Source organism: Salmo salar, chromosome ssa09, assembly GCF_905237065.1.
Source record: "Salmo salar chromosome ssa09, Ssal_v3.1, whole genome shotgun sequence".
In the NCBI taxonomy this organism is placed as follows: Eukaryota; Metazoa; Chordata; class Actinopteri; order Salmoniformes; family Salmonidae; genus Salmo; species Salmo salar.
In genome coordinates, this window is record NC_059450.1 from 104575345 (window position 1) to 104602365 (window position 27021).

The following is a 27021-nucleotide window of genomic DNA, read 5'->3' on the forward strand; positions in this document are numbered from 1 at the left end:
CAGTGTTGGAGATCAGTTGACACCCTTTACCATGGAGCATTGAGATTTATTATAAACTGCAAAACCCTTACGCACCACTGCACTTTATATACCAGGGTTGGCTAGCCTTCTCTAGTCAATCGCAGGCTCAGTCACTGGTACACGTTTATTTTCAAAGCCATTTTGGGTTTACTACCATTTTATTTGGCCGTTTTTATTGTTCAGAAATAAGGTGGGTACTCTCTTCGTTCGCTGGACTTTATCCTGCTAACTGTTTCAAATGTCCAAACTGAATTTGGTAAAAGGGCTTTTATGTACTCTGTGCCGTCAGCTTGGAATGCCTTACAAAATGCTTTTAAACTTGAAGAACTCATCCCGATTGGTGTTTTTAAATCATTGATGAAGGATTTTGAGACTGATTCCCTGACCAGTCAATGTTTTTAATTTGCTGTTTTATGATTGTTATACTCTTATGAATTCTGTTTTTTTACTAGATTACCTGTAGTTTTTCATGTCTGTCTTTAGTTGAGTAATGAATTGGTGCTGCCTATCTTCGACAGGCCAATCTCAATGAGCCCTTTCTTTTAAAATTAAGGTTAAATAAAAATAAGGTATTTCTGTTAGTTATTTTTGTATAATTTTGGGAAAATTTCTAAAAACCTTTGCCATTATGGGGTATTTTGTGTTGATTGAGGATTTTTTGTTTATTTTAGGGAATGATTTGTACCAAATACAATGTTCTTAGTTTTAGAGATTGTTACATTCCACAGTTTCTGTGTTGTTGTGGGTTTGTGTGTGTGTGTGTATTTCAGCAAAGGGATTCCTGGATTCTTCTAGCAGCTGATTGGTCGGCTTCATCAATGATTGGAGCTCTGAACCCTCCCTCTCGTCAGGGGAAACAGCTGTCCTCAATTACCAACTCCTTCTACAGCTGGATAAAAGCCAGTGTTCTTTTGTCAGGAAGTGAGAGCTTCTTTGATGTCCTGTGTTGGTTGTTAGTCTGTGAAAGTTTGTTGAAAGTATTCTGTAGCAGCTACTCCTGAGGTATGTGTATGCCAATAGGACTTAGTGTTTGTGATTATTGAAATTGTTCACTTTAAATTAGTAATTATTTTATTTATTCCCAGGGGGGAAGGGGAATGCACCTTGGGAGTGTTTAGGAAAGAGGCATGCGGGCATACGTAACCTGCAGTGTTTACTCTGTCTATGCACACTAGGTAAGACCTGGGTGGACCACCCCCTGTATTTTGGTTAGCTTGCCAGGTGGTGCTAAAAGATTAGGTGCGTAGGTAGGAGAGGGGACTCTAACTCTTGCTTTGGTTCCATCCAGCCCCTTTTCACCACAATACTGTGTTAGGAATAATAAATTCCCTGTAAATGGTATCTCTGCCTCTGTCGTCCTTCCCCCGCACCTACGATCACATACCTTTTACACTCCGTGGGGAGGTGAGTTGTAGCAGGCTGTTGCGTTCCCTCTGCTAAGAGGCATACGTAGCAGATGTCCAGGACCAGTTTATTACTGGCCACCCATTCCAAAACAGACCTCAACTCTTTGGTAAGGGTTTCAGTGAGGGTCATCCATTTTCAGATAAGAGGTCTGATTTTTCTACATGTAATGAATATGGTAGCTATGTCATTTTGCAGACACTTATGCAAAGCCATGTACAGTCATCCCTGTTCCAAATACTGTACAGTTCCTTCTATAGACCCATGCCTGTTCACAACATGGACAATGATTACTCTGAACATGCTGCTTCTGTTAGATTGGCTAGTGGTATCTCTCATTGCACAGCTTTCCCATAGAATATAAGCATATCAATGAGTGGGCATCTGGCCTTTGCATGAGGGCGGACAGATAGGGAGACATGGCTACCTGGTTACGGAATTCATCGATAGATGGACAGTTGGTGATGTTGTACCTCAGAGTCACGTTGTCAAACTCCTCTAGATCCATATCTGTAAGACAGACAGCAAGAGAAAGAGAGAGGAAGACACAGTATGAGAACACATTTCTAGAGAGTTCAAGTAGGCCTCCGCACATCATGAAAGTTGAAGGGGTTTTCAACAACGACAGGAATCCCGTACTAGGGCATAACCAGGAAACACTTCCAGTTATATTAAGTAGTTTTGTTTGCTTTGACCAAACGTGTTATTTAAAAGCTCTGCTGCATGGTGATTTTGAAGTAGATACACAAGACCAAAAGTATGTGGACACCTGCTCATCAAATATCTCATTAAAAAATCATAGGCATTAATATGGATTTGGTCTTTGCTGCTATAACAGCCCCCACTGTCCTGTGAAGGCTTTCCACTAGTTGTTGGAACATTGCTGCAGGCTCTTGCTTCCATTCAGTGATGAGCATTAGTGAGGTTGGGCACTGATAAGGCCTGGCTCGCAGTCGGCATTCCAATTCATCCAAAAGGTGTTTGAGGTTGAGGTCAGGGCTCTGTGCTGACCAGTCAAGTTCTTCCACACTGACCTCGACAAACTATTTCTGTATGGACCTCGCTTCGTACACAGGGGCATTGTCATGCTGAAACAGGAAAGGGCCTAATCCAAACTGTTGCCACAAAGTTGGAAGCACAGAATTGTTTACAATGTCATTGTATGCTTTAGTGTTAATATTTCCCTTCACTGGAACTTAGGGGCCCAAACCAAGAAAAACAACCCCAGAACATTATTCCTGCTCCACCAAACTTTACAGTTGGCACTATGCATTGGGGCAGGTAGCGTTCTCCTGGCATCCGCAAAACTCAGATTTGTCCGTCGGACTGCCAGATGGTGAAGCGTTATTCATCATACCAGAGAATGTGTTTCCACAGCTCCAGAGTCCAATGATGCAAGCTTTACACCACACCAGACGATGCTTGGCATTGTGTCCGTTCCGAGGAGAAGAGAACATCTATTGGATCAGGACTGTTCTGTTCTGACAGTAACATCTATTGGATCAGGACTGTTCTGACAGTAACATCTATTGGATCAGGACTGTTCTGACAGTAACATCTATTGGATCAGGACTGTTCTGTTCTGACAGTAACATCTATTGGATCAGGACTGTTCTGTTCTGACAGTAACATCTATTGGATCAGGACTGTTCTGACAGTATCATCTATTGGATCAGGACTGTTCTGTTCTGACAGTATCATCTATTGGATCAGGACTGTTCTGTTCTGACAGTATCATCTATTGGATCAGGACTGTTCTGTTCTGACAGTAACATCTATTGGATCAGGACTGTTCTGTTCTGACAGTAACATCTATTGGATCAGGACTGTTCTGTTCTGAAGGTATCATCTATTGGATCAGGACTGTTCTGACAGTATCATCTATTGGATCAGGACTGTTCTGACAGTATCATCTATTGGATCAGGACTGTTCTGTTCTAACAGTAACATCTATTGGATCAGGACTGTTCTGACAGTATCATCTATTGGATCAGGACTGTTCTGTTCTGACAGTATCATCTATTGGATCAGGACTGTTCTGACAGTATCATCTATTGGATCAGGACTGTTCTGACAGTGTCATCTATTGGATCAGGACTGTTCTGACAGTATCATCTATTGGATCAGGACTGTTCTGACAGTATCATCTATTGGATCAGGACTGTTCTGACAGTATCAGGACTGTTCTGACAGTATCATCTATTGGATCAGGACTGTTCTGACAGTAACATCTATTGGATCAGGACTGTTCTGTTCTGACAGCAACATCTATTGGATCAGGACTGTTCTGTTATGACATTAACCTGTTGGGTCTAGGGGGCAGCATTTGCACGTCTGGATAAAAAAAATGTACCCGATTTAATCTGGTTACTAATCCTACCCAGTAACTAGAATATGCATATACTTATTATATATGGATAGAAAACACTCTAAAGTTTCTAAAACTGTTTGAATGGTGTCTGTGAGTATAACAGAACTCATTTGGCAGGCAAAACCCTGAGACATTTTCTGACAGGAAGTGGATACCTGATGTGTTGTATTGATTTTAAACCTATCCCATTGAAAAACACAGGGGTTTAGGAATATTTTGGCACTTCCTATTGCTTCCACTAGATGTCACCAGCCTTTACAAAGTGTTTTGAGTCTTCTGGAGGGAGATCTGACCGAACAAGAGCCATGGAACGGTGATGTCCCATTAGACACCTGGCGCGCTACTTCATGTTGGGTACCCTCGTTCCAATACGTTATAAAAGGCTATGCATTCGTCCACCTTGAATATTATTCATGTTCTGGTTAAAAAAGGCCCTAATGATTTATGCTATACAACGTTTGACATGTTTGAACGAACGGAAATATATTTTTTCCCCTCGTTCATGACGAGAAGTCCGGCTGGCTTACATCATGTGCTAACGAGACGGAGATTTTTGGACATAAATGATGAGCTTTTTTGAACAAAACTACATTCGTTATGGACCTGTGATACCTGGAAGTGACATCTGATGAAGAGAATCAAAGGTAATGGATTATCCCCAACATGACGTCTAGTCTGTATCGCAACGCGTATTTTTCTGGGCACAGTGCTCAGATTATTGCAAAGTGTGATTTCCCAGTAAGGTTATTTTTAAATCTGGCAAGTTGATTGCGTTCAAAAGATGTAAATCTATAATTCTTTAAATGACAATATAATATTTTACCAATGTTTTCTAATTTTAATTATTTAATTTGTGACGCTGACTTGACTGCCGGTTATTGGAGGGAAACGATTTCCTCAACATCAATGCCATAGTAAAACGCTGTTTTTGTATATAAATATGAACTTGATAGAACTAAAAATGCATGCATTGTCTAACATAATGTCCTAGGAGTGTCATCTGATGGAGATTGTAAAAGGTTAGTGTATCATTTTAGCTGGTTTTATGGTTTTGGTGACCCTGTCTTTGACTTGACAAAACATTACACACAACTCTTGTAAATGTACTGTCCTAACATACTCTAAATTTATGCTTTCGCCGTAAAACCTTTTTGAAATCGTAAAACGTGGTTAGATTAAGGAGATGTTTATCTTTCAAATGGTGTAACATAGTTGTATTTTTGAAAAATTTGAATTTTGACATTTATTTGGATTCAAATTTGCCGCTCTTGAAATGCACCTGCTGTTGATGGAGTGCACCACAGGTGGCACGCTAGCGTCCCACCTAGCCCCAAGAGGTTAACAGTTGTTGGGGCACGGAAACAGCAAAAAAAAAGAAGCTCCTTATGGAAAAATCAAGACACTTCTTAATGACTGCTATAGAAATGGGAACATAAGCAACTTATTCTTCCATACAGACGATCCCCTGTTAAGGGGGGAGGGGGGTTAGCAATGGGTGGTAACTCAGGATACTAGACAATGGGAACTCTGAGTCAGCCAATGTCAACCTGCACAATTCTGGAAGGGTGGCCACAGCAGGAAAGGGAGTGATTGAAAAAGCTTCTTCTACTTTCCTCAATGTACAAGTGGTTATCTCCACCCTGCTACCACGAAAATACCTCCACCCTGCTACCATACAGTGGGTAAAAGCAAGTATTTCCTGTGACTGTTCCTCAAAACAAAATGTCTACCTGGCCCACCACTCCACCCCGGACTTGAACAGCCTTTACGACCAGGTCCACCTCTACAAGGCAGCAGTGCCCACCTTCGCCAGGACCCTGAAGGATATCGCCCTCAACTGCAGCCCCAACACCTCACACAGGAGCAACAGATCAACGGATACCCAGACCAGCGAGACACTCTCCCAGATCTGCAGGACCTCTCCCCGGACTTACACAAAGAGGATCAATGTCGAGAGGACCCAAATCCAGACAGCACCACCAGCCACATCCAACCAATCAACACCCCCACAAGTCAACCATGCCCACACCCCATTTAGACCGATGCCCACCCCATGCCCCCCCACTCCCGCAAAGAGGGCAACAACATGAATGTCACACATACGCCCAGGCCGTGAGCAGAAAAACAGGCCCAACCCCCACTCTTACACAAGCCCAAGCCAATGGCATGTACCAGATGCTCAAAAGCTCTACTCATATGTACTGGTCTGAGGCTAAACCACACGACTAACAACATTGGACAGTTTATTGAACACAAACCCTTCACTATCTCATCCTGGAATATCCAAGGCCTGAGGTCATCTGCCTTTGGCCTAAACAGCAGGAACCTGGACTTCACCAAAGAAATCAGAAATACAGACATTGTCATCCTACAAAAAACATGGTATAGAGGAGATGGACCCACTGATTTTCCTCTAGGTTACAGAGAGCTGGTTGTCCCATCCACCAAACTACCAAGTGTGAAACAGAGAAGGGACTCAGGGGTTATGCTAATTTGGTATAGAGCAGACCTAACTCACTATTAAATTAGTCAAAACAGGAACATTTTACATCAGGCTAGAAAATTAAAAGGAAATTATCTCAAAAGAGAAAAATGTCCTCCTGTGTGCTACCAATAATCCCCATACTTTAATGAAGACAGCGTCTCCATCCTGGAGGGGGAAATCAATCATTTCCAGGCCCAGGGACATGTACTAGTCTGTGGCGATTGAAATGCCAGAACTGGACAAGAACCTGACACCCTCAGCACACAGGGGGATAAACACCTACATGGAGGTGACAGCATTCACTCCCCCATATGCCCCCGAGACTCCTACAACTCCTGCAGCTCTGTCGCACGCTGGGTATGTACATAGTCAATGGTAGGCTTCGAGGGGACTCCTATGGTAGGTACACCTATAGCTCATCTCTTGGCAGTAGTACTGTAGACTACTTTATCACTGACCTCAACCCAGAGTCTCTCAGAGCGTTCACAGTCAGCCCACTGACACCCCTATCAGAACACAGCAAAATCACAGTCTACTTGAACAGAGCAGTACTCAATCATGAGGCATCAAAGCCAAAGGAACTGAATACTATTAAGAAATGATATAGATGGAAGGAAAGTAGGGTGGAAACCTACCAAAAAAAACTATTAGGCAACAACAAATTAAATCCCTTTTAGACAACTTCATGGACAAATGTTTAACTGCAATAGTGAAGGTGTACACTTTGTAGAAAACCTAAACAGTATAATTGACCTTTCAGCTTCCCTACAAAATAAAATGTCAAACAGAAAACCGAAGAAAATGAACAACAACGACAAATGGTTTGGTGAAGAAGGCAAAAACCTAAGAAAGAAATTGAGAAACTTATCCAACCAAAATCATAGAAACCCAGAAAACCTGAGCCTACTCCTTCACTATGGTAAATCACAAAAACAATACAGAAATACACTAAACAAACAACACAAAGAGTTATCTATCCAAAACGGAGATGTATGGGTAAACCACTTCACAAATCAAATTTTTGGCCTTATAACAAAGAACAAACAGCAAAAACATATAGATGACCAAATACAAATCTTAGAATTAACTATAAAGGACTACCAGAACACACTCAATTATCCAATTACATTGAATGAACTACAGGTGTCACACCCTAATCGGTTTCACCTGTCTTGCACTTGTCTCCACCCCCCCACCAGGTGTCTTACATTTGTCCCCATTATCTGCTGTGTATTTATACCTGCGTTTTCTGTTTGACTGTTTCCAGTTTGTCTTGTCCAGTGTGTTCCTGTGCTCTAGTTTTTGTTTTTCACAGTTCTGACCTTTCTGCCTGTCCTGGTCCCACCTGCGGTCCTGTACCTGCCTTGTTCTGATTTGAATTATGACTCTTTGCCTGCCTTGACCCACCGATTGCCTTCCCCTTGTACTATAATAAACTCTGATACTATCCACCTCCTGAGTCCTGATAACAGGACAAAATACAAAGCAACCCAAAAAGAACTGTGGTGTTGATGGTATCCTCTATGAAATATACAAACTACAAATTCCAATTGGCTATAATTTAACAAACTTTAGCTCTGGCATCTTCCCCAATGTTTGTAACCAAGGACTGATCACCCAACTCCACAAAAGTGGAGACAAATTTGACACCAATAACTACCGTGGGATATGCATCAACTGCAACTTTGGGAAAATCCTCTGCTTTATAATTAACAGCAGACATATACATTCCCTCATGAAAATAATGTACTGAGCAAATGTCAAATTGTCTTTTTACCAAATTACCGTACGACAGACCACATATTCACCATGCACACCCCAATTGACAAACAAACAAAACAAAGGCAAAGGATTCTCATGCTTTGTTGTTTTCAAAAAAATATTTTGGCTCAATTTGCCATAAGGGTCTGTAATACAAATTGATGGAAAGTGTTGTTGGGGGAAAAACATACAACATAAAATTAATGTACACAAACAAGTGTGTGGTTATATTAGGCAAAAAAACATTTCTTTCCACAGGTCTGTGGGGTGAGACAGGGATGCAGCTTAAACCCCACACTCTTCAACATATATATCAACGAATTGGCGAGCACACTAGAACAGTCTGCAGCACCCGGCCACACCCTACTAGAATCTGAAGTCAAATGTCTACCGTTTTCAGATGATCTGGTGCTTATTTCCTCACACAAGTAGGACCTACAGCAGCACCTAGATTTGCTGCACAGATTGTCAGACCCTGACCTGACAGTAAATCTCATTAAGACAAAAATAATGGTGTTCCAAAAAAGGTCCAGTTTCCAGGACCACAAACACAAATTCCATCTAGACACCATTGCCCTAGAGCACAAAAAATAATACATACCTCAGCCTAAACATCAGCGCCAGAGGTAACTTCAGCAAAGCATTGAGTGATCGGAGAGACAAGGCAAGAAGGGCCTTCTGTGGCATTTAAAGGAACATAAAATTTGACATACCAATTAGGATCTGGCTGAAAATACTTGAATCAGTTATAGAACCCACTGCCCTTTATGTTTGTGAGGTCTGGGGTCCCTCACAAACCAAGAATTCACAAAATGTGACAAACGCAGAATTCTGCAAAAATATTGTCAGTGCAAAACATAACACATCAAATAATGCATGCAAAGCAGAATTAGGCCGATACCCACTATTTGTCAAAATCCAGAAAAGAGACGTTAAATTCAACAATCATCTAAAAGAAAGTGATTCCCAAACCTTCCATAACAAAGCCATCACCTAAAGAGGCAAGCTGGTCTTGGGGCTCTGTTCACAAACACAGACACCACAGAGTCCCAGGACAGCAACACAATTAGATCCAACCAAATCACGAGAAAATAAAAAGATCATTACTTGACATATTGGATAGAATCAACAAATAAACTGAGCAAACTAGAATGCTATTTGGCCCTAAACAAAGAATACACATTGGCAGAATACCTGACCACTGTGACTTACCCGAACTTAAGGAAAGCTTTGACTATGTATTGAGAAAGGCTGCTGTAGGCAGAATTGTCTCTCAAGGGAAGACAGGCTATGTGCACACTGCCCACAAAAGGAAATGGAAATTGAGCTGCACTTCCTAACCTCCTGCCAAATGTATGACCACATTAGAGACACATATTTCCCTCAGATTACACAGACCCACAAAGAATTAGAAAACAAACCCAATTTTGATTAACTCCCTTGTCTACTGGGTGAAATACCACAGTGTGCCATCACAGCAGCAATATTTGTGACCTGTTGCCACAAGAAAATGGCAACCAGTGAAGAACAAACACCATTGTACATACAACCCACATTTATGTTAATTTATTTTGTCTTTTGTATTTGAACTATTTGCACATAATATGACATGTGTAATGTCTTTATTCCTGTGAGTGTAATGTTTACTGTTCATTTTGTATTGTTTATCATTTTAATTTGCTTTGGCAATGTTAACATATATTTCCCATACCAATAAAGCCCTTTGAATTGAATTGAGTGGAGGGATGTTGAGAGGTGGACAATCAGTCTGCTGCTCTCTCCCTCTGCTGAGACTGACCATCTGCTGCTCTCTCCCCCTGCTGAGACTGACCATCTGCTGCTCTCTCCCCCTGCTGAGACTGACCATCTGCTGCTCTCTCCCCCTGCTGAGACTGACCATCTGCTGCTCTCTCCCCCTGCTGAGACTGACCATCTGCTGCTCTCTCCCCCTGCTGAGACTGACCATCTGCTGCTCTCTCCCCCTACTGAGACTGACCATCTGCTGCTCTCTCCCCCTACTGAGACTGACCATCTGCTGCTCTCTCCCTCTACTGGGACTGACCATCTGCTGCTCTCTCCCTCTACTGAGACTGACCCTCTGCTGCTCTCTCCCTCTGCTGACCATCAGATGCACCATCAGCCCAGTAAAATATGATTCAAAAGCGAATTATTTAAATGTTCTCTAACTCAGCTGTACCTCACAAGTAATACAACAACGCATCTATTACCAGTGTGATCATATAGATTACCTGAAATCTTGAATATATATTTTTTTAATTCCTCGAGCAACAATGCATTGGCAAGGCAATTCTAGCAAAGCCAGTATGTGGTGATAATGTATTGGGCCTATAGCTTACTGCTCAAGCCTCATTGCTACAGATCTGTTTTTAATTGGTTAATGTTGCATAGGCTTACATATTTTAAGTCATGTTGAAAATAAATTTGAGCGATAGATCTCAGCGTGCATTTTGATCTCATTAAAGGTTGGTTACCACTGTTCTACAGTTTTCCCAGTTAACACTATCAACGTGTCCCTTTACTGTGGCAATTTTGATCTAGTCAACGCAATATTAGCCACTTTCAATGCAACATACCGAAACAAATTGGACTATGCAAGAGATTTTGTTGAAGGAAGATCTCATCTGAGAAGGATAATATTTCATTGACACGCACAACTCAGCCCGTTCTCCATGCAGCTACGTTAAACACGTGACAGACATCCTGCTAGTAGCTATGTTAACAATCTGACCTGACAGACATCCTGCTAGTAGCTATGTTAACAACCTGACCTGACAGATATCCTGCTAGTAACTATGTTAAACACCTGATAGACATCCTGTTAGAAGCTATGTTAAATACCTGACCTGACAGACATCCTGTTAGTAGCTATGTTAAACACCTGATAGACATCCTGCTAGTAGCTCTGTTAAACACCTGCTAGACATCCTGCTAGTAGCTATGTCAAACACCTGATAGACATCCTGCCAGTAGCTATGTTAAACACCTGACCTGACAGACATCCTGCTAGTAGCTATGTTAAACACCTGACAGACATCCTGCTAGTAGCTATGTTAAACACCTGACAGACATCCTGCTAGTAGCTATGTTAAACACCTGACCTGACAGACATCCTGCTAGTAGCTATGTTAAACACCTGATAGACATCCTGTTTGTAGCTATGTTAAACACCTGACCTGACAGACATCCTGCCAGTAGCTATGTTAAACACCTGACCTGACTGACATCCTGCTTGTAGCTATGTTAAACACCTGATAGACATCCTGCTAGTAGCTTTGTTAAACACCTGACCTGACAGACATCCTGCTAGTAGCTATGTTAAACACCTGCTAGACATCCTGCTAGTAGCTTTGTTAAACACCTGACAGACATCCTGTTAGTAACTATATTAAACACCTGATAGACATCCTGCTAGTAGCCATGTTAACCACCTGATAGACTTCCTGTTAGTAGCTATGTTAAACACCTGCTAGACATCCTGCTAGTAGATATGTTAAACACCTGCTAGACATCCTGCTAGTAGCTATGTCAAACACCTGACCTGACACACATCCTGTTAGTAGCTAGGTGTTTAACATGATAGACATCCTGCTAGTAGCTCTGTTAAACACCTGACAGACATCCTGCTAGTAGCTATGTCAAACACCTGATAGACATCCTGCTAGTAGCTATGTCAAACACCTGATAGACATCCTGCTAGTAGCTATGTTGAACTCCTGACCTGACAGACATCCTGTTAGTAGCTATGTTAAACACCTGATCGACATCCTGTTAGTAGCAATGTTAACATAGCTACTAGCAGGATGTCTGTCAGGTGTTTGACATAGCTACTAACAGGATGTCTGTCAGGTGTTTAACATAGCTACGAGCAGGATGTATGTCAGGTCAGGTGTTTAACATAGCTACTAGCAGGATGTCTATCAGGTGTTTAACATAGCTACTAGCAGGATGTCTCTCAGGACAGGTGTTTAACATAGCTACTAGCAGGATGTCTGTATGGTCAGGTCTTTAACATAGCTATAGCAGGATGTCTATCAGGTGTTTGACATAGCTACTAACAGGATGTCTGTCAGGTGTTTAACATAGCTACTAAAAGGATGTCTGTCAGGTGTTTAACATAGCTTCTAGCAGGATGTCTGTCAGGTGTTTAACATAGCTTCTAGCAGGATGTCTGTCAGGTGTTTAACATAGCTTCTAGCAGGATGTCTGTTAGGTGTTTAACATAGCTTCTAGCAGGATGTCTGTCAGGTGTTTAACATAGCTACTAGCAGGATGTCTGTGAGGTGTTTAACATAGCTACTAGCAGGATGTCTGTCAGGTGTTTAACAGAGCTACTAGCAGGATGTCTATCATGTTAAACACCTAGCTACTAACAGGATGTGTGTCAGGTCAGGTGTTTGACATAGCTACTAGCAGGATGTCTAGCAGGTGTATAACATAGTTACTAACAGGATGTCTGTCAGGTGTTTAACAAAGCTACTAGCAGGATGTCTAGCAGGTGTTTGACATAGCTACTAGCAGGATGTCTGTCAGGTCAGGTGTTTAACATAGCTACTAGCAGGATGTCTATCAGGTGTTTGACATAGACATCCTGCTAGTAGCTATGTCAAACACCTGATAGACATCCTGCTAGTAGCTATCAGGTGTTTGACATTGCTACTAGCAGGATGTCTATCAGGTGTTTGACATAGCTACTAGCAGGATGTCTCAAGTGTTTAACATAGCTACTAGCAGGATGTCTGTCAGGTCAGGTGTTTAACATAGGTACTAGCAGGATGTCTATCAGGTGTTTGACATAGCTACTAGCATGATGTCCATCAGGTGTTTAACATAGCTACTAGCAGGATGTCTCTCAGGACAGGTGTTTAACATAGCTACTAGCAGGATGTCTGTATGGTCAGGTCTTTAACATAGCTATAGCAGGATGTCCATCAGGTGTTTGACATAGCTACTAACAGGATGTCTGTCAGGTGTTTAACATAGCTACTAACAGGATGTCTGTCAGGTGTTTAACATTGCTTTTAGCAGGATGTCTGTCAGGTGTTTAACATAGCTTCTAGCAGGATGTCTGTCAGGTGTTTAACATAGCTACTAGCAGGATGTCTGTCAGGTGTTTAACATAGCTACTAGCAGGATGTCTGTCAGGTGTTTAACAGAGCTACTAGCAGGATGTCTATCATGTTAAACACCTAGCTACTCACAGGATGTGTGTCAGGTCAGGTGTTTGACATAGCTACTAGTAGGATGTCTAGCAGGTGTATAACATAGTTACTAACAGGATGTCTGTCAGGTGTTTAACAAAGCTACTAGCAGGATGTCTAGCAGGTCTTTGACATAGCTACTAGCAGGATGTCTCAGGTGTTTAACATAGCTACTAACAGGATGTCTATCAGGTTTTTAACATAGCTACTAGCAGGATGTCTGTCAGCTCAGGTGTTTAACATAGACATCCTGCTATTAGCTATGTTAAAAACCTGACCTGACAGACATCCTTTTAGTAGATTTGTTAAACACCTGATAGCTACTAGCAGGATATCTATCATGTGTTTAAACACCTGACCTGACAGACATCCTGCTAGTAGCTATGTTAAACACCTGATAGACATCCTGTTAGTAGCTATTTTAAACACGTGACCTGACAGACATCCTGTTAGTAGCTTTGTTAAACAGCTGGCCTGACAGACATCCTGTTAGTAGCTATGTTAAACAGCTGACCTGACAGACATCCTGTTAGTAGCTATGTTAAACAGCTGACCTGACAGACATCCTGCTAGTAGCCATGTTAAACACCTGACAGACATCCTGTTAGTAGCTATGTTAAATACCTGACCTGACAGACATCCTGCTAGTAGCTATGTTAAACACCTGACCTGACAGACATCCTGCTAGTAGCTATGTTAAACACCTGACAGACATCCTGTTAGTAGCTCTGTTAAACACCAAATAGACATCCTGCTAGTAGCTATGTTAAACAGCTGATAGACATCCTGCTAGTAGCTATGTTAAACACCTGACCTGACAGACATCTTGTTAGTAGCCATGTTAAACACCTGACAGACACCCTGCTAGTAGCCATGTTAAACAGCTGACCTGACAGACATCCTGTTAGTAGCTATGTTAAACAGCTGACCTGACAGACATCCTGTTAGTAGCTATGTTAAACAGCTGACCTGACAGACATCCTGTTAGTAGCTATGTTAAACACCTGATAGACATCCTGTTAGTAGCCATTTTAAACACCTGACCTGACAGACATCCTGTTAGTAGCTTTGTTAAACAGCTGACCTGACAGACATCCTGTTATTAGCTATGTTAAACAGCTGACCTGACAGACATCCTGTTAGTAGCTAATTTAAACAGCTGACCTGACAGACATCCTGTTAGTAGCTATGTTAAACACCTGACAGACATCCTGCTAGTAGCTACGTTAAACACCTGACCTGACAGACATCCTGTTAGTAGCCATGTTAAACACCTGACAGACACCCTGCTAGTAGCTATGTTAAACACCTGACCTGACAGACATCCTGTTAGTAGCTATGTCAAACACCTGACAGACATCCTGCTAGTAGCTATGTCAAACACCTGACAAAGTTGGCAAAGTTGGCGGAAATACGAGACATTGTTCAAACAAACCTGTGGTCGAGGTATGGAAGGAGTAAACATCTTGTGGCAATCCTGGAAGCAGAAAAAGCCAATGATAAAGCGGCTTATGTACCAGTGGAAAGTGCCAATTTAGAGGGCTATGAAGTGCACCTCGCTCTCTTGGACAAGACGATAAAAGAGGCCATCTCAGCAATGTCATCATGGGAGCGATGGATCCCTATAGAATGAAAGGACGAATTAGATGGAAGAGTCAAGGACGTAAGAGCATTCTACTACAGGCTTGAGTTAAGGAGACCTGAATTTGCCACTGCACGGACGACCAATGAGCGAGGCACAGAAGTGAAACTACTACCCCAACCGGCAACATCCACACCAATAGTGAGAATCAAGCCACTCTCGCTACCTATTTTCAATGGAAGCAGGAGAGAATATCACAGATGGGTGAAAGACTGGGAAAGCCTGCAAAAGCAGGGAGAGCCATCCGGATCAACTGAAGTTAAGAAAATTCAACTCCTGGAGAGTGTGGATGACAAAATCTCAAAAGACCTCAGACTTTCAACCTACACCACTGCTGATGATATGTTCAGAGTCCTGGAGAACAGGTATGGCAACAAGTCAACCATCATAGTGGAAATCCTGGAAGAGCTGGAGAAGATGCCACATGTGAAAGGGAACCAACCAAGAAAGGTCATTGATCTCATACAGTCAGTGGAGAAGGCTCTAGCAGATCTCACAGAGTTATCAAACTCTGGAGCCATAAATAACCCACTGGTAATTAGATCCATTGAAAGCAAGTTGCCTGACTTCATTAAAAGAGACTGGGTTATGTTCATGGTTGAACCTAGAAACGATGTCACATCAGACAACCACTTTGTCATGCTCTTGAAGTTCCTGAAAAGTCAAGAAGGCATACTGGAGAGACTCGAACAGCTTAGAACTGAGGAGAAGGTGGAAAAATCAGATCATTTGGACAAGAAGTATGACAGAAAGATTGCCTCAACAAAAACCACAAGGAAAGAAGAGCTTGATGAGGTATGTGGTGTATGTGGTGATAGTGGGCACAACAACAAGATCTTCTTCTGTAGAAAGTTCAAAAGACTTAAGCTACCTGAAAAGAAAACTGTATTAAGAAAGCTGGGAGCATGCAGAAAATTTCTCGGATGCCATGATGAAGATGGATACTGCAGAGACACTTTCCTATGCAGAAACAAAGACTGTAAAAGGGAAGGTGGTGCCCCAGACCACCATTTTTTCCTCTGCCCAAAAGGAGAAGTCAAAAGAGGGGAAGAGAGAGAGTGGAAGAGACTGCAAAGGTGAAAGCAAGCTAACAGAGGAACAAGAGAAGATCTTGTCTGAACTTTCCCAGGAAATGGCAGATCGATGCAGAAAGGCTTTCACCAACACCAACAAAACCGCAGTGACACTCGATGCTTCAGGCCAGTCTGAGCTACTGCAGAGAAATGGGCTCACTGAACTTCCTGTCATCATGATGTTGATGCAAGTCATGGCGAACGCAGAGCAGAAGATTGGGACTTTAATTGACCTTGCTTCAGACACAAACTACATTACCCATAAGGCTGCTGAAAGACTGAGGTTAAGACATGAGAAGATAACTTTAGTTGTTCATGGGGTTGGTGGTATGACCATGAAAGTGAACACACTAAGGTATCTCCTCAAAGTCAAGACACCTAAAGGGACAGAGAGAGCTCATGAAATGGTCTGCTATGGCTTGGATGAAATTGCCAGAGTGCATCAAGAAATTGAACCTGAGAAGTTGAAAAAATTCTTCCCAGAAGTCAAACTTACAGGCCAGAAGAGGTCGAACTTTTCATTAGCCACCGAGAGGGAAGGCTCGCTCCCCAGAGGGTAAAAATCATGGGAGACCTCGTCTTGTGGGAGGGTCCATTGGGGAAAACAGTGGGTGGAGCACATCCCGACTTATTTGAAGAAGTGGAGGTTGCACTATATGAGTCCAAAACACACTTTGCTCGCTCCATGAGGACAGCAGCTGTCAAATATCAAGAAATCACAAGTCCAACAACTGACACAGCCCAGCTACAGCAGGAGGATGTGACTCTGACCAAATTTACAGCTGCCAGTAACCGTGAGTTCCTTGAGTGGTGGCACTGGGACAGCATCGGAGCTGCATGTGAGCCAAGATGTGGAGGATTCCGATGTGGAAACTGTCCACCGGGAGGAAAATAAATGACCCTGGCAGAGGAGCGGGAACTGGACATCATTAAACGAGGCCTCACCTACGAGAAGGGGGATGCTCACACACCGGTTCCACATTGGGATGCAAAGTATCCTTGGTAGATCCAGCCTCTCTCCCGAATAACAAAAGTGCAGTCCAGGCTTGTTTCTTAACCTGTTAGGGCTAGGGGGCAGCATTTGCACGTCTGGATAAAAAAATGTACCCGATTTAATCTGGTTACTAATCCTACCCAGTAACTAGAATATGCATATACTTATTATATATGGATAGAAAACACTCTAAAGTTTCTAAAACTGTTTGAATGGTGTCTGTGAGTATAACAGAACTCATTTGGCAGGCAAAACCCTGAGACATTTTCTGACAGGAAGTGGATACCTGATGTGTTGTATTGACTTTAAACCTATCCCATTGAAAAACACAGGGGCTGAGGAATATTTTGGCACTTCCTATTGCTTCCACTAGATGTCACCAGCCTTTACAAAGTGTTTTGAGTCTTCTGGAGGGAGATCTGACCGAACAAGAGCCATGGAACGATGATGGCCCATTAGACACCTGGCGCGCGAGTTCATGTTGGGTACCCTCGTTCCAATACGTTATAAAAGAGTATGCATTCGTCCACCTTGAATATTATTCATGTTCTGGTTAAAAAAGGCCCTAATGATTTATGCTATACAACGTTTGACATGTTTGAACGAACGTAAATATATTTTTTTCCCCTCGTTCATGACGAGAAGTCCGGCTGGCTTAGATCATGTGCTAACAAGACGGAGATTTTTGGACATAAATGATGAGCTTTTTTGAACAAAACTACATTCGTTATGGACCTGTGATACCTGGAAGTGACATCTGATGAAGAGAATCAAAGGTAATGGATTATTTACATAGTATTTTCGATTTTAGATCTCCCCAACATGACGTCTAGTCTGTATCGCAACGCGTATTTTTCTGGGCGCAGTGCTCAGATTATTGCAAAGTGTGATTTCCCAGTAAGGTTATTTTTAAATCTGGCAAGTTGATCGCGTTCAAGAGATGTAAATCTATAATTCTTTAAATGACAATATAATATTTTACCAATGTTTTCTAATTTTAATTATTTAATTTGTGACGCTGACTTGACTGCCGGTTATTGGAGGGAAACGATTTCCTCAACATCAATGCCATAGTAAAACGCTGTTTTTGGATATAAATATGAACTTGATAGAACTAAAAATGCATGCATTGTCTAACATAATGTCCTAGGAGTGTCATCTGATGGAGATTGTAAAAGATTAGTGCATCATTTTAGCTGGTTTTATGGTTTTGGTGACCCTGTCTTTGACTTGACAAAACATTACACACAACTCTTGTAAATGTACTGTCCTAACATACTCTAAATTTATGCTTTCGCCGTAAAACCTTTTTGAAATCGTAAAACGTGGTTAGATTAAGGAGATGTTTATCTTTCAAATGGTGTAAAATAGTTGTATTTTTGAAAAATTTGAATTTTGACATTTATTTGGATTCAAATTTGCCGCTCTTGAAATGCACCTGCTGTTGATGGAGTGCACCACGGGTGGCACGCTAGCGTCCCACCTAGCCCATAGAGGTTAAGGATGGAAAAACAACTAAGCAGAGATCCAGACTGGAAAGTCGCATATGCTACCCAAATCCATGAAATGGTCGAGCGAGGCGCAGCCATAAAACTCACCAACAAAATCATGGATGAGTGGAATGGACCAGTGTGGTACGTAAGCCACCTGGTGGCACCAAACCCTCATTCGGTAACAACACCGGTTCGTATTGTATAGAATAGTAGCCAGAAATACAAAGGCGTGAGTATGAATGATCTTCTTCTGAAGGGACCAGACGTTCTCAACCCTATAAGAGCTGTCTTGCTGAGGTTCAGAGAGGGGACGTATGCATCTCTAGGAGACATCAAAAAGATGTACAACTCTGTATGGCTGGAGGAGCGTGAGATGCATCTTCACAGGTTCCTCTGGAGGGACAGCCCAGTTGAAGAGAAGTGAATATGCAATAAACAGAGTCAACATTGGGGACAGACCTGCTGGGTGCATTGCTCAGTTGGCTATGAGAGAAACAGCACGCCTGCCCAAATTTCTTCACTTGGAGGATGAGCGCAGTCATTGAAGAGGACAGTTATGTGGATAACCTCTTAACCTCCCAAAATGACCTGGATAAACTTGACAAAATCACAGCAAATGTAGAAGAGATCTTGAAAGCTGGAGGGTTCTTCCTCAAACCATGGGTCCGGTCAGGGCAAAGTGGGAGGTAAGGAATGGAGGTGGAGGGTCTATCAAAGGCACAAAGTAAAACCTTAATTCTTCCAAATCAAATGAGGGACGAAGACAACAAAGCCTTGGGTATCGGCTACGGAATGGATGAAGACAAGCTCTACATGTTAACTTTTCAAAAAGGAAAAAGAAGATGAGAGTTGGGAAAAATCTTCTCAAGGAGGAGGTGAGAACTGAGACACCTAACCCACTGATTAGGAGGGCCCTCTTAAGCCAAGTGGCTGGACTGTACGACCCAATTGGCTTAGTTACACCTGCCAAACAGAAGGGAGCAATTCTTGTTCGAAAAGCATTCCAAGAGGGAAGGGGTGGGAAACTAACCCAAGAAACCTGGGACCAACCTCTCTCAGAAAGCCTCAGGGAAGAAGCCATCCAGCTTTTTGAAGAATATGTGCAGCTTGGAGAGGTGAAATTCCACAGGAGCCTCACACCAGCTGGCTGGGAAGGGAAACCGTGGGGCATCACATTCTCTGATGGAAGTGATAAAACCTATGGAGCTGTGATGTACTTAAGATGGGAGACAAGTCAAGGCACTAAAGTTCGATTTGTTGAATCAAAAGCCAAGCTGACACCCCTGGATCAGAAGGGAGACGCTGTAAAATCTGAGATCTGTGGTGCTGTCTTCGCAGCCAGGATCAGGAAGTATGTGGAAAAGCATGCTCGAATGAAGATCGAGAGATGGTTACATCTACTTGACAGTCAAACGGTCTTGGGAGCCATTCAAAGAGTCAGTTATGGGCACAAAACCTTCTTTGCAAACAGAGTGGGTGAAATCCAGAAGGCTGGACAAGTGCAAGGCTGGTGGTGGATCCGTGGGGATCTAAACATAGCTGACATCATAACAAGAGGGGGTGCTCCTGAAGATTTGAAGGAGAATTCCACATGGCAAGAGGGACCAGAGTTCCTAAAGTGGCCAGTGGAGGAGTGGCCTATAAAATCAGCTGGAGAGGTTGCAGCTCATGCCAGGGAGAGTGTAAACAAGCTCCAGAGGAAGGCATTATCAGGTGCATTGACAAGAGCTGAAGCGAGAAGTAGTCAGCAGAAAGAAGACCTACAAGGCACTCAGGAAAGTCCAAAGAGTGAAACTCAAGAGGGAATACCTGTGGTGAACCCAACTCTTCTTAGAAGGAAGCCCACTGGTTGGGTTAAAGATCTTGTGGAAGTAAGAAGATTCAGTAGCCTGTCCAAACTGGTGAGAGTCGTTGCCTGGGTTTGTCTAGCAGCCAAGCAGTGGCTGAAGAGGAAGGGCCGGGCCCCTAAACAGGCAAAGAGGGAGGTAAGATCACCCAAGCAAGCTGTGCCGACTGTCAAAGAACATGAAGATGCACTCAAAGACCTTTTTCTCGCAGCTCAAGAAGGTACAGATTTTTCAGACACAACTCTAAGCAGACTAACAGTGTACAAAGATGTGAAGTCTGGGCTGCTAGTTTGTGGAGGCAGAATTCAGACATTCAACGAAGATAAGACAGCAGTGCCAGTTTTACCCTTTGAAGCATGGGTGTCTACACTGCTGGCACAAGAATCCCACACAGCAAACCACGAGGGAGTGGCGGGAACCCTTCTCCGGATGAGGAAGAAAGCCTGGGTAATAAAAGGCCGTAGACTTGCCAAGAAAATGGTTGACAGCTGTGTGGTCTGCAGGAAAAACAAGGCAAAACATTGTCAACAAATCATGGCTGACCTGCCTCTAGAGCGAACAGGCCCAGCTGCACCTTTTGAATTCACCGCCATGGACCTGTTCGGCCCTTATGAAGTGAAAGATGAGAACTAGACTCAAAGTATGGGGAATAGTCTTCTGCTGCATGGCTTCCCGAGCCATACACACTGAAGTGGTGAGTGACATGTCATCTGAAGGATTCCTGCTAGCCTATCAAAGGTTCACTTCACTGAGAGGACACCCCAGGAAACTCTGGTCAGACCCTGGCACAAACTTTGTGGGAGCCAAACCCGCACTTCAAAAATTCCTGTTACCAACAAAATAAGTCTGAACTTGAAGACAGCTGCCAAGCATGGTACAGAATGGTCATGGAAGATCCACCCTGCAGACTCTCCCCATAGGAATGGTGCCGCAGAGGCAGCTGTCAAAGTAGTGAAGCGGGCGTTGAGCAACCTTGGTGGAGATGGTGGTTTTACGTGGGGAGAATTCCAAACTTTTCTCTTCATGGCAGCCAACCTTGCTAATGAGAGACCCATCGATGCAAGAACTCAAAGCAGAGAAGACTGTGGAGTACATCACCCCGAATTCTCTGCTTTTAGGACGTACCAATCCAAAGGGAGACACTGGAGATTTCCAGTTTGATGGCTACCCTTACAAAAGACAAACATATTCAAGCAGAGGTAAGCCATTTCTGGAAGAAGTGGAGCCAATTGGCTGGACCTAATCTGTTCATAAGGAACAAATGGCACACCAAAAAGCGAAATGTTGCTGTTGGAGATGTGGTCTGGTTGGCTGACCAAAACGCGCTAAGAGGACAGTACAAGCTGGCTAGAGTGGTCGGTGTCAATACTGACAGCAAAGGCATCATTAGAGATGTGCTTGTGAAGACTTCTCCCAGCTATCCTGTTCACATCAAAGTCAAACAGCAAAAAAGGGCCCACAAGAGCAAACGGTGAAAGAACGAAGAGGCTTCAAACCAAAATCCCAGGCACAATTCTTCATAGAGATGTCAGATGCCTTGTCATTCTACTACCCATTGAAGAACAAACAGAGTTGTGAAGGGCTTGTGACCTCTCTGGATTTGAAAAAACCATGAGCTCAAGTGGGAGGTGTTGAGCTGAATATCAGGAGTGAGTCAAAGAACTACACTTCCCAGAGTGCACCAGCAGCAGCAAACCGGCTGCTTGTCACCTGATCAATCATTTTCACTGATTTGGAGCACCTGTGAAGGCATGGAGGGCGTCAGTCATTCAGAAGAACAAACTTCAGAGGGAAAACTCCAAGTACACTCACAGTTTCAGTCCAAAGACGCCAATGGTAAAAGGCTTAAATGGTTAATTCATCTTAGTTATTTAGAATGTTATTTAAATGTTTAAACTAATTTAAGTTCATTAATGTTTAATTAAGATAGAACAAAAAGTTAAGGTCTAAACGTTTACAACCTAATTTACTGGCTAAATTACTGGACAGACCAATCAACTGAAGGCAAACCTTTGGATGGTGAACAAGAGGAGGACTTGACAATGTTAAACACCTGACCTGACAGACATCCTGTTAGTAGCTATGTTAAACACCTGACCTGACAGACATCCTGCTAGTAGCCATGTTAAACACCTGACAGACATCCTGCATGTAGCTATGTTAAACACCTGACCTGACAGACATCCTGCTTGTAGCTATGTTAAACACCTGACAGACATCCTGTTAGTAGCTATGTTAAACACCTGACCTGACAGACATCCTGCTTGTAGCTATGTTAAACACCTGACCTGACAGACATCCTGTTAGTAGCTATGTTAAACACCTGACCTGACAGACATCCTGTTAGTAGCTCTGTTAAACACCTGACAGACATCCTGCTAGTAGCTATGTTAAACACCAAATAGACATCCTGTTAGTAGCTATGTTAACCACCTGATAGACATCCTGCTAGTAGCTATGTTAAACACCTGACCTGACAGACATCCTGCTAGTAGCTATGTTAAACACCTGACAGACATCCTGCTTGTAGCTATGTTAAACACCTGACAGACATCCTGTTAGTAGCTATGTTAAACACCTGACCTTACAGACATCCTGTTAGTAGCTACAGTGCCTTGCGAAAGTATTCGGCCCTCTTGAACTTTGACCTTTTGCCACATTTCAGGCTTCAAACATATAAAACTAATTGTTTGTGAAGAATCAACAACAAGTGGGACACAATTATGAAGTGGAACGAAATTTATTGGATATTTCAAACTTTTTTAACAAATAAAAAACTGAAAATTTGGCTGTGCACTTTCAGTGCAGCAAACTCTCTCCAGAAGTTCAGTGAGGATCTCTGAATGATCCAATGTTGACCTAAATGACTAATGATGATAAATAGAATCCACCTGTGTGTAATCAAGTCTCCGTATAAATGCACCTGCTCTGTGATAGTCTCAGAGGTCCGTTTAAAGCGCAGAGAGCATCATGAAGAAGAAGGAACACACCAGGCAGGTCCGAGATACTGTTGTGGAGAAGTTTAAAGCCGGATTTGGATACAAAAAGATTTCCCAAGCTTTAAACATCCCAAGGAGCACTGTGCAAGCGATAATATTGAAATGGAAGGAGTATCAGACCACTGCAAATCTACGAAGACCCGGCCGTCCCTCTAAACTTTCAGCTCATACAAGGAGAAGACTGATCAGAGATGCAGCCAAGAGGCCCATGATCACTCTGGATGAACTGCAGAGATCTACAGCTGAGGTGGGAGACTCTGTCCATAGGACAACAATCAGTCGTATACTGCACAAATCTGGCCTTTATGGAAGAGTGGCAAGAAGAAAGCCATTTCTTAAAGATATCCATAAAAAGTGTTGTTTAAAGTTTGCCACTAGCCACCTGGGAGACACACCAAACATGTGGAAGAAGGTGCTCTGGTCAGATGAAACCAAAATCGAACTTTTTGGCAACAATGCAAAACGTTATGTTTGGCGTAAAAGCAACACAGCTCATCACCCTGAACACACCATCCCCACTGTCAAACATGGTGGTGGCAGCATCATGGTTTGGGCCTGCTTTTCTTCAGCAGGGGCAGGGAAGATGGTTAAAATTGATGGGAAGATGGATGGAGCCAAATACAGGACCATTCTGGAAGAAAACCTGATGGAGTCTGTAAAAGACCTGAGACTGGGACGGAGATTTGTCTTCCAACAAGACAATGATCCAAAACATAAAGCAAAATCTACAATGGAATGGTTCACAAATAAACATATCCAGGTGTTAGAATGGCCAAGTCAAAGTCCAGACCTGAATCCAATCGAGAATCTGTGGAAAGAACTGAAAACTGCTGTTCACAAACGCTCTCCATCCAACCTCACTGAGCTCGAGCTGTTTTGCAAGGAGGAATGGGCAAAAATGTCAGTCTCTCGATGTGCAAAACTGATAGACATACCTCAAGCGACTTACAGCTGTAATCGCAGCAAAAGGTGGCGCTACAAAGTATTAACTTAAGGGGGCTGAATAATTTTGCACGGCCATTTTTTCAGTTTTTTATTTGTTAAAAAAGTTTGAAATATCCAATAAATTTCGTTCCACTTCATGATTGTGTCCCACTTGTTGTTGATTATTCACCAAAAATTACAGTTTTATATCTTTGTTTGAAGCCTGAAATGTGGCAGAAGGTCAAAGTTCAAGGGGGCCGAATACTTTCGCAAGGCACTGTATGTTAAACACCTGACCTGACAGACATCCTGTTAGTAGCTATGTTAAACATCCTGCTAGTAGTTATGTTAAACACCTGACCTGACAGTCATCCTGCTAGTAGCTATGTTAAACACCTGATAGCTACTAGCAGGATGTCTGGCAGGTTTTTAACATAGCTACTAGCAGGATGTCTGTCAGGTTTTTAACAGACATCCTGCTAGTAGCTATGTTAAAGACCTGACCTGACAGACATCCTGTTAGTAGCTATGTTAAACACCTGACCTGTGCGACATCCTGCTAGTAGCTATGTGTTAAAATTATTTCTATGTTTAAATATAATTATTAAATCATTCTACCCTGAAACCTAACTATTAGTGATATGGTCTATGTAGCCTGTAGAATGAGTAACTAAAATGTTAAGAATAAATCTAACTAGGTTGGACTGGGGAAGAGAGGAATTTTGGTGTGTGTGTTTAAGAACACACAGAGGATCATTAAACTGTGGTTGACCCAACCTAGCTTGACGTCTGAGGGTTTAAGATATGAAAGGGAGTACCCCTCAAGGTTTCCCTAATCTCAGAGGAATGAAACTGTCGGCCGGGTAATTATCTACAGTGTTAAGAGATCTGGGGCCTTAATGTTCGTGTGTAATGTGTGTGCTTAAATAAAGAGCCTGGTATATAATAGATGTTTTTGTATATGAACTGCAGAGCGCCCTCGTGAATAAACATTCTTGACTATTGTAAGCTGGGAATTCTGTCTGTTTTATTTAAACCAGAACTTTACGAACTCTGAGTTGGAGACGGAGTATTTTAATTGAAGTTAACATTGAGAAAATAATCATCTTAACACTACGTTAAACACCTGACCTGAGAGACATCCTGCTAGTAGCTACATTAAACACCTGACAGACATCCTGCTAGTAGCTATGTTAAACACCTGACCTGACAGACATCCTGTTAGTAGCTATGTTAAACACCTGACCTGACAGACATCCTGCTAGTAGCTATGTTAAACACCTGACACTTCACTTTTCATTTAATTTTTTTGATTTACCTCTGACATTACAGTTTTTCAGTAAACAGCTGGGAAATATAAGACATAGACAAACATCCTGCTCAGGTACAGGGAAGTGTGTGTGTGTGTGTGTGTGTGTGTGTGTGTGTGTGTGTGTGTGTTTGACTGAAGTTTCTGCCAAAAAGTGAAGTTGTGCAAATATCAGCAGGACAGAGAAGTGAATGTGTTTCCAGGCATCTTGTCTGCACCCTATTCTCTTTATAGTGCACTTGTGTTTTCCAGGGCCCATAGAGAATTGGGTGCCATTTGGGACACACATTAAGATAGAAAACATAATGTTAGCTGTAGGCCAGAACACTGGTCCTCCTGGTGGTTTAACTACAATTGATTGTTTGGCCCTATTTCATTTGTGCCCTGGTTCCCCCAAGGGGAATAGCTCGACCTCTTGAAAAAGACTATGTCTGAGGTCCATCGGTACCTTGTGGGCTTTTGTGAAGGCTTTTATAACACACATGACTTCCAGACTTGTCTGCTTGGCCCCTAACATCTTACTAGCAAAGCTAAATCTTTTTCTAAACAAATAACAAAAAGAAAAGCATCCCCATCGCGGACACCGACGTCTTGCTCCCAGACAAATTAAACAACCTCTTTGCACGCTTTGAGGACAATACAGTGCCACCGACATAGCCCGCTACCAAAGACTGTGGGCTCTCCTTCTCCATGGCCGAAGTGAGTAAAACATTTAAACGAGTTAACCCTCGCAAGGCTGCCGGGCCAGACGGTATCCCTAGTCGCGTCCTCAGAGCATGCGCAGACCAGCTGGCTGGTGTGTTTATAGACATTTTCAATCAATCCCTATCCCGGTCTGCTGTCCCCACATGCTTCAAGAGGGCCACCATTGTTCCTGTTCCCAGAAAGCAAAGGTAACTGAACTAAATGACTATCGCCCCATAGCACTCACTACTGTCATCATGAAGTGCTGTGAGAGACTAGTCAAGGATCATATCACCTCCACCCTACCTGATACCCTCGACCCACTCCAATTTGATTACCGCCCCACAGACGATGCAATCGCCATCACACTGCACACTGCCCTATCCCATCTGGACAAGAGGAATACCTATGTAAGAATGCTGTTCATTGACTACAGCTCTGTATTCAACACCATAGTACCCTCCAAACTCATCATTAAGCTTGAGTCCCTGGGTCTCAACCCCGCCCTGTGCAACTGGGTCCTGGACTTTGACAGACCGCTCCCAGGTGGTGAAGGTAGGAAACCACCCTGCTGATCCCTAACACTGGGGCCCCACAAGGGTGCATTCTCAGCCCTCTCCAGTAATACCTGTTCACCCATGACTATGTGGCCATGCACGCCTCCAACTCAATCATCAAGTTTGCAGACAACACTACAGTGGTAGGCTTGATTACCAACAACAACGAGACAGGAGGAGGTGAGGGCCCTCAGAGAGTGGTGTCAGGAAAACAACCTCTCACCCAATGTCAACAAAA

The 27021-nt window shown here is 42.8% G+C and overlaps 1 protein-coding gene across 3 annotated transcripts in view; it reads right to left on the reverse strand.

The window, feature by feature from the left end:
* Positions 1 to 27021, reverse strand: part of LOC106583733 (cysteinyl leukotriene receptor 1) — a 44459-nt gene that overhangs the window by 10766 nt on the left and 6672 nt on the right. For 2 of the 3 annotated variants that reach the window (XM_045724287.1, XM_045724289.1), the window contains exon 2: positions 1853 to 1935. In XM_045724287.1, the coding sequence (XP_045580243.1) occupies positions 1853 to 1935 (83 nt within the window). Of the gene's footprint in view, positions 1 to 1852; positions 1936 to 9254; positions 9335 to 27021 lie in introns of those variants that run through there. The other variant, XM_045724288.1, reaches the window with a different exon arrangement.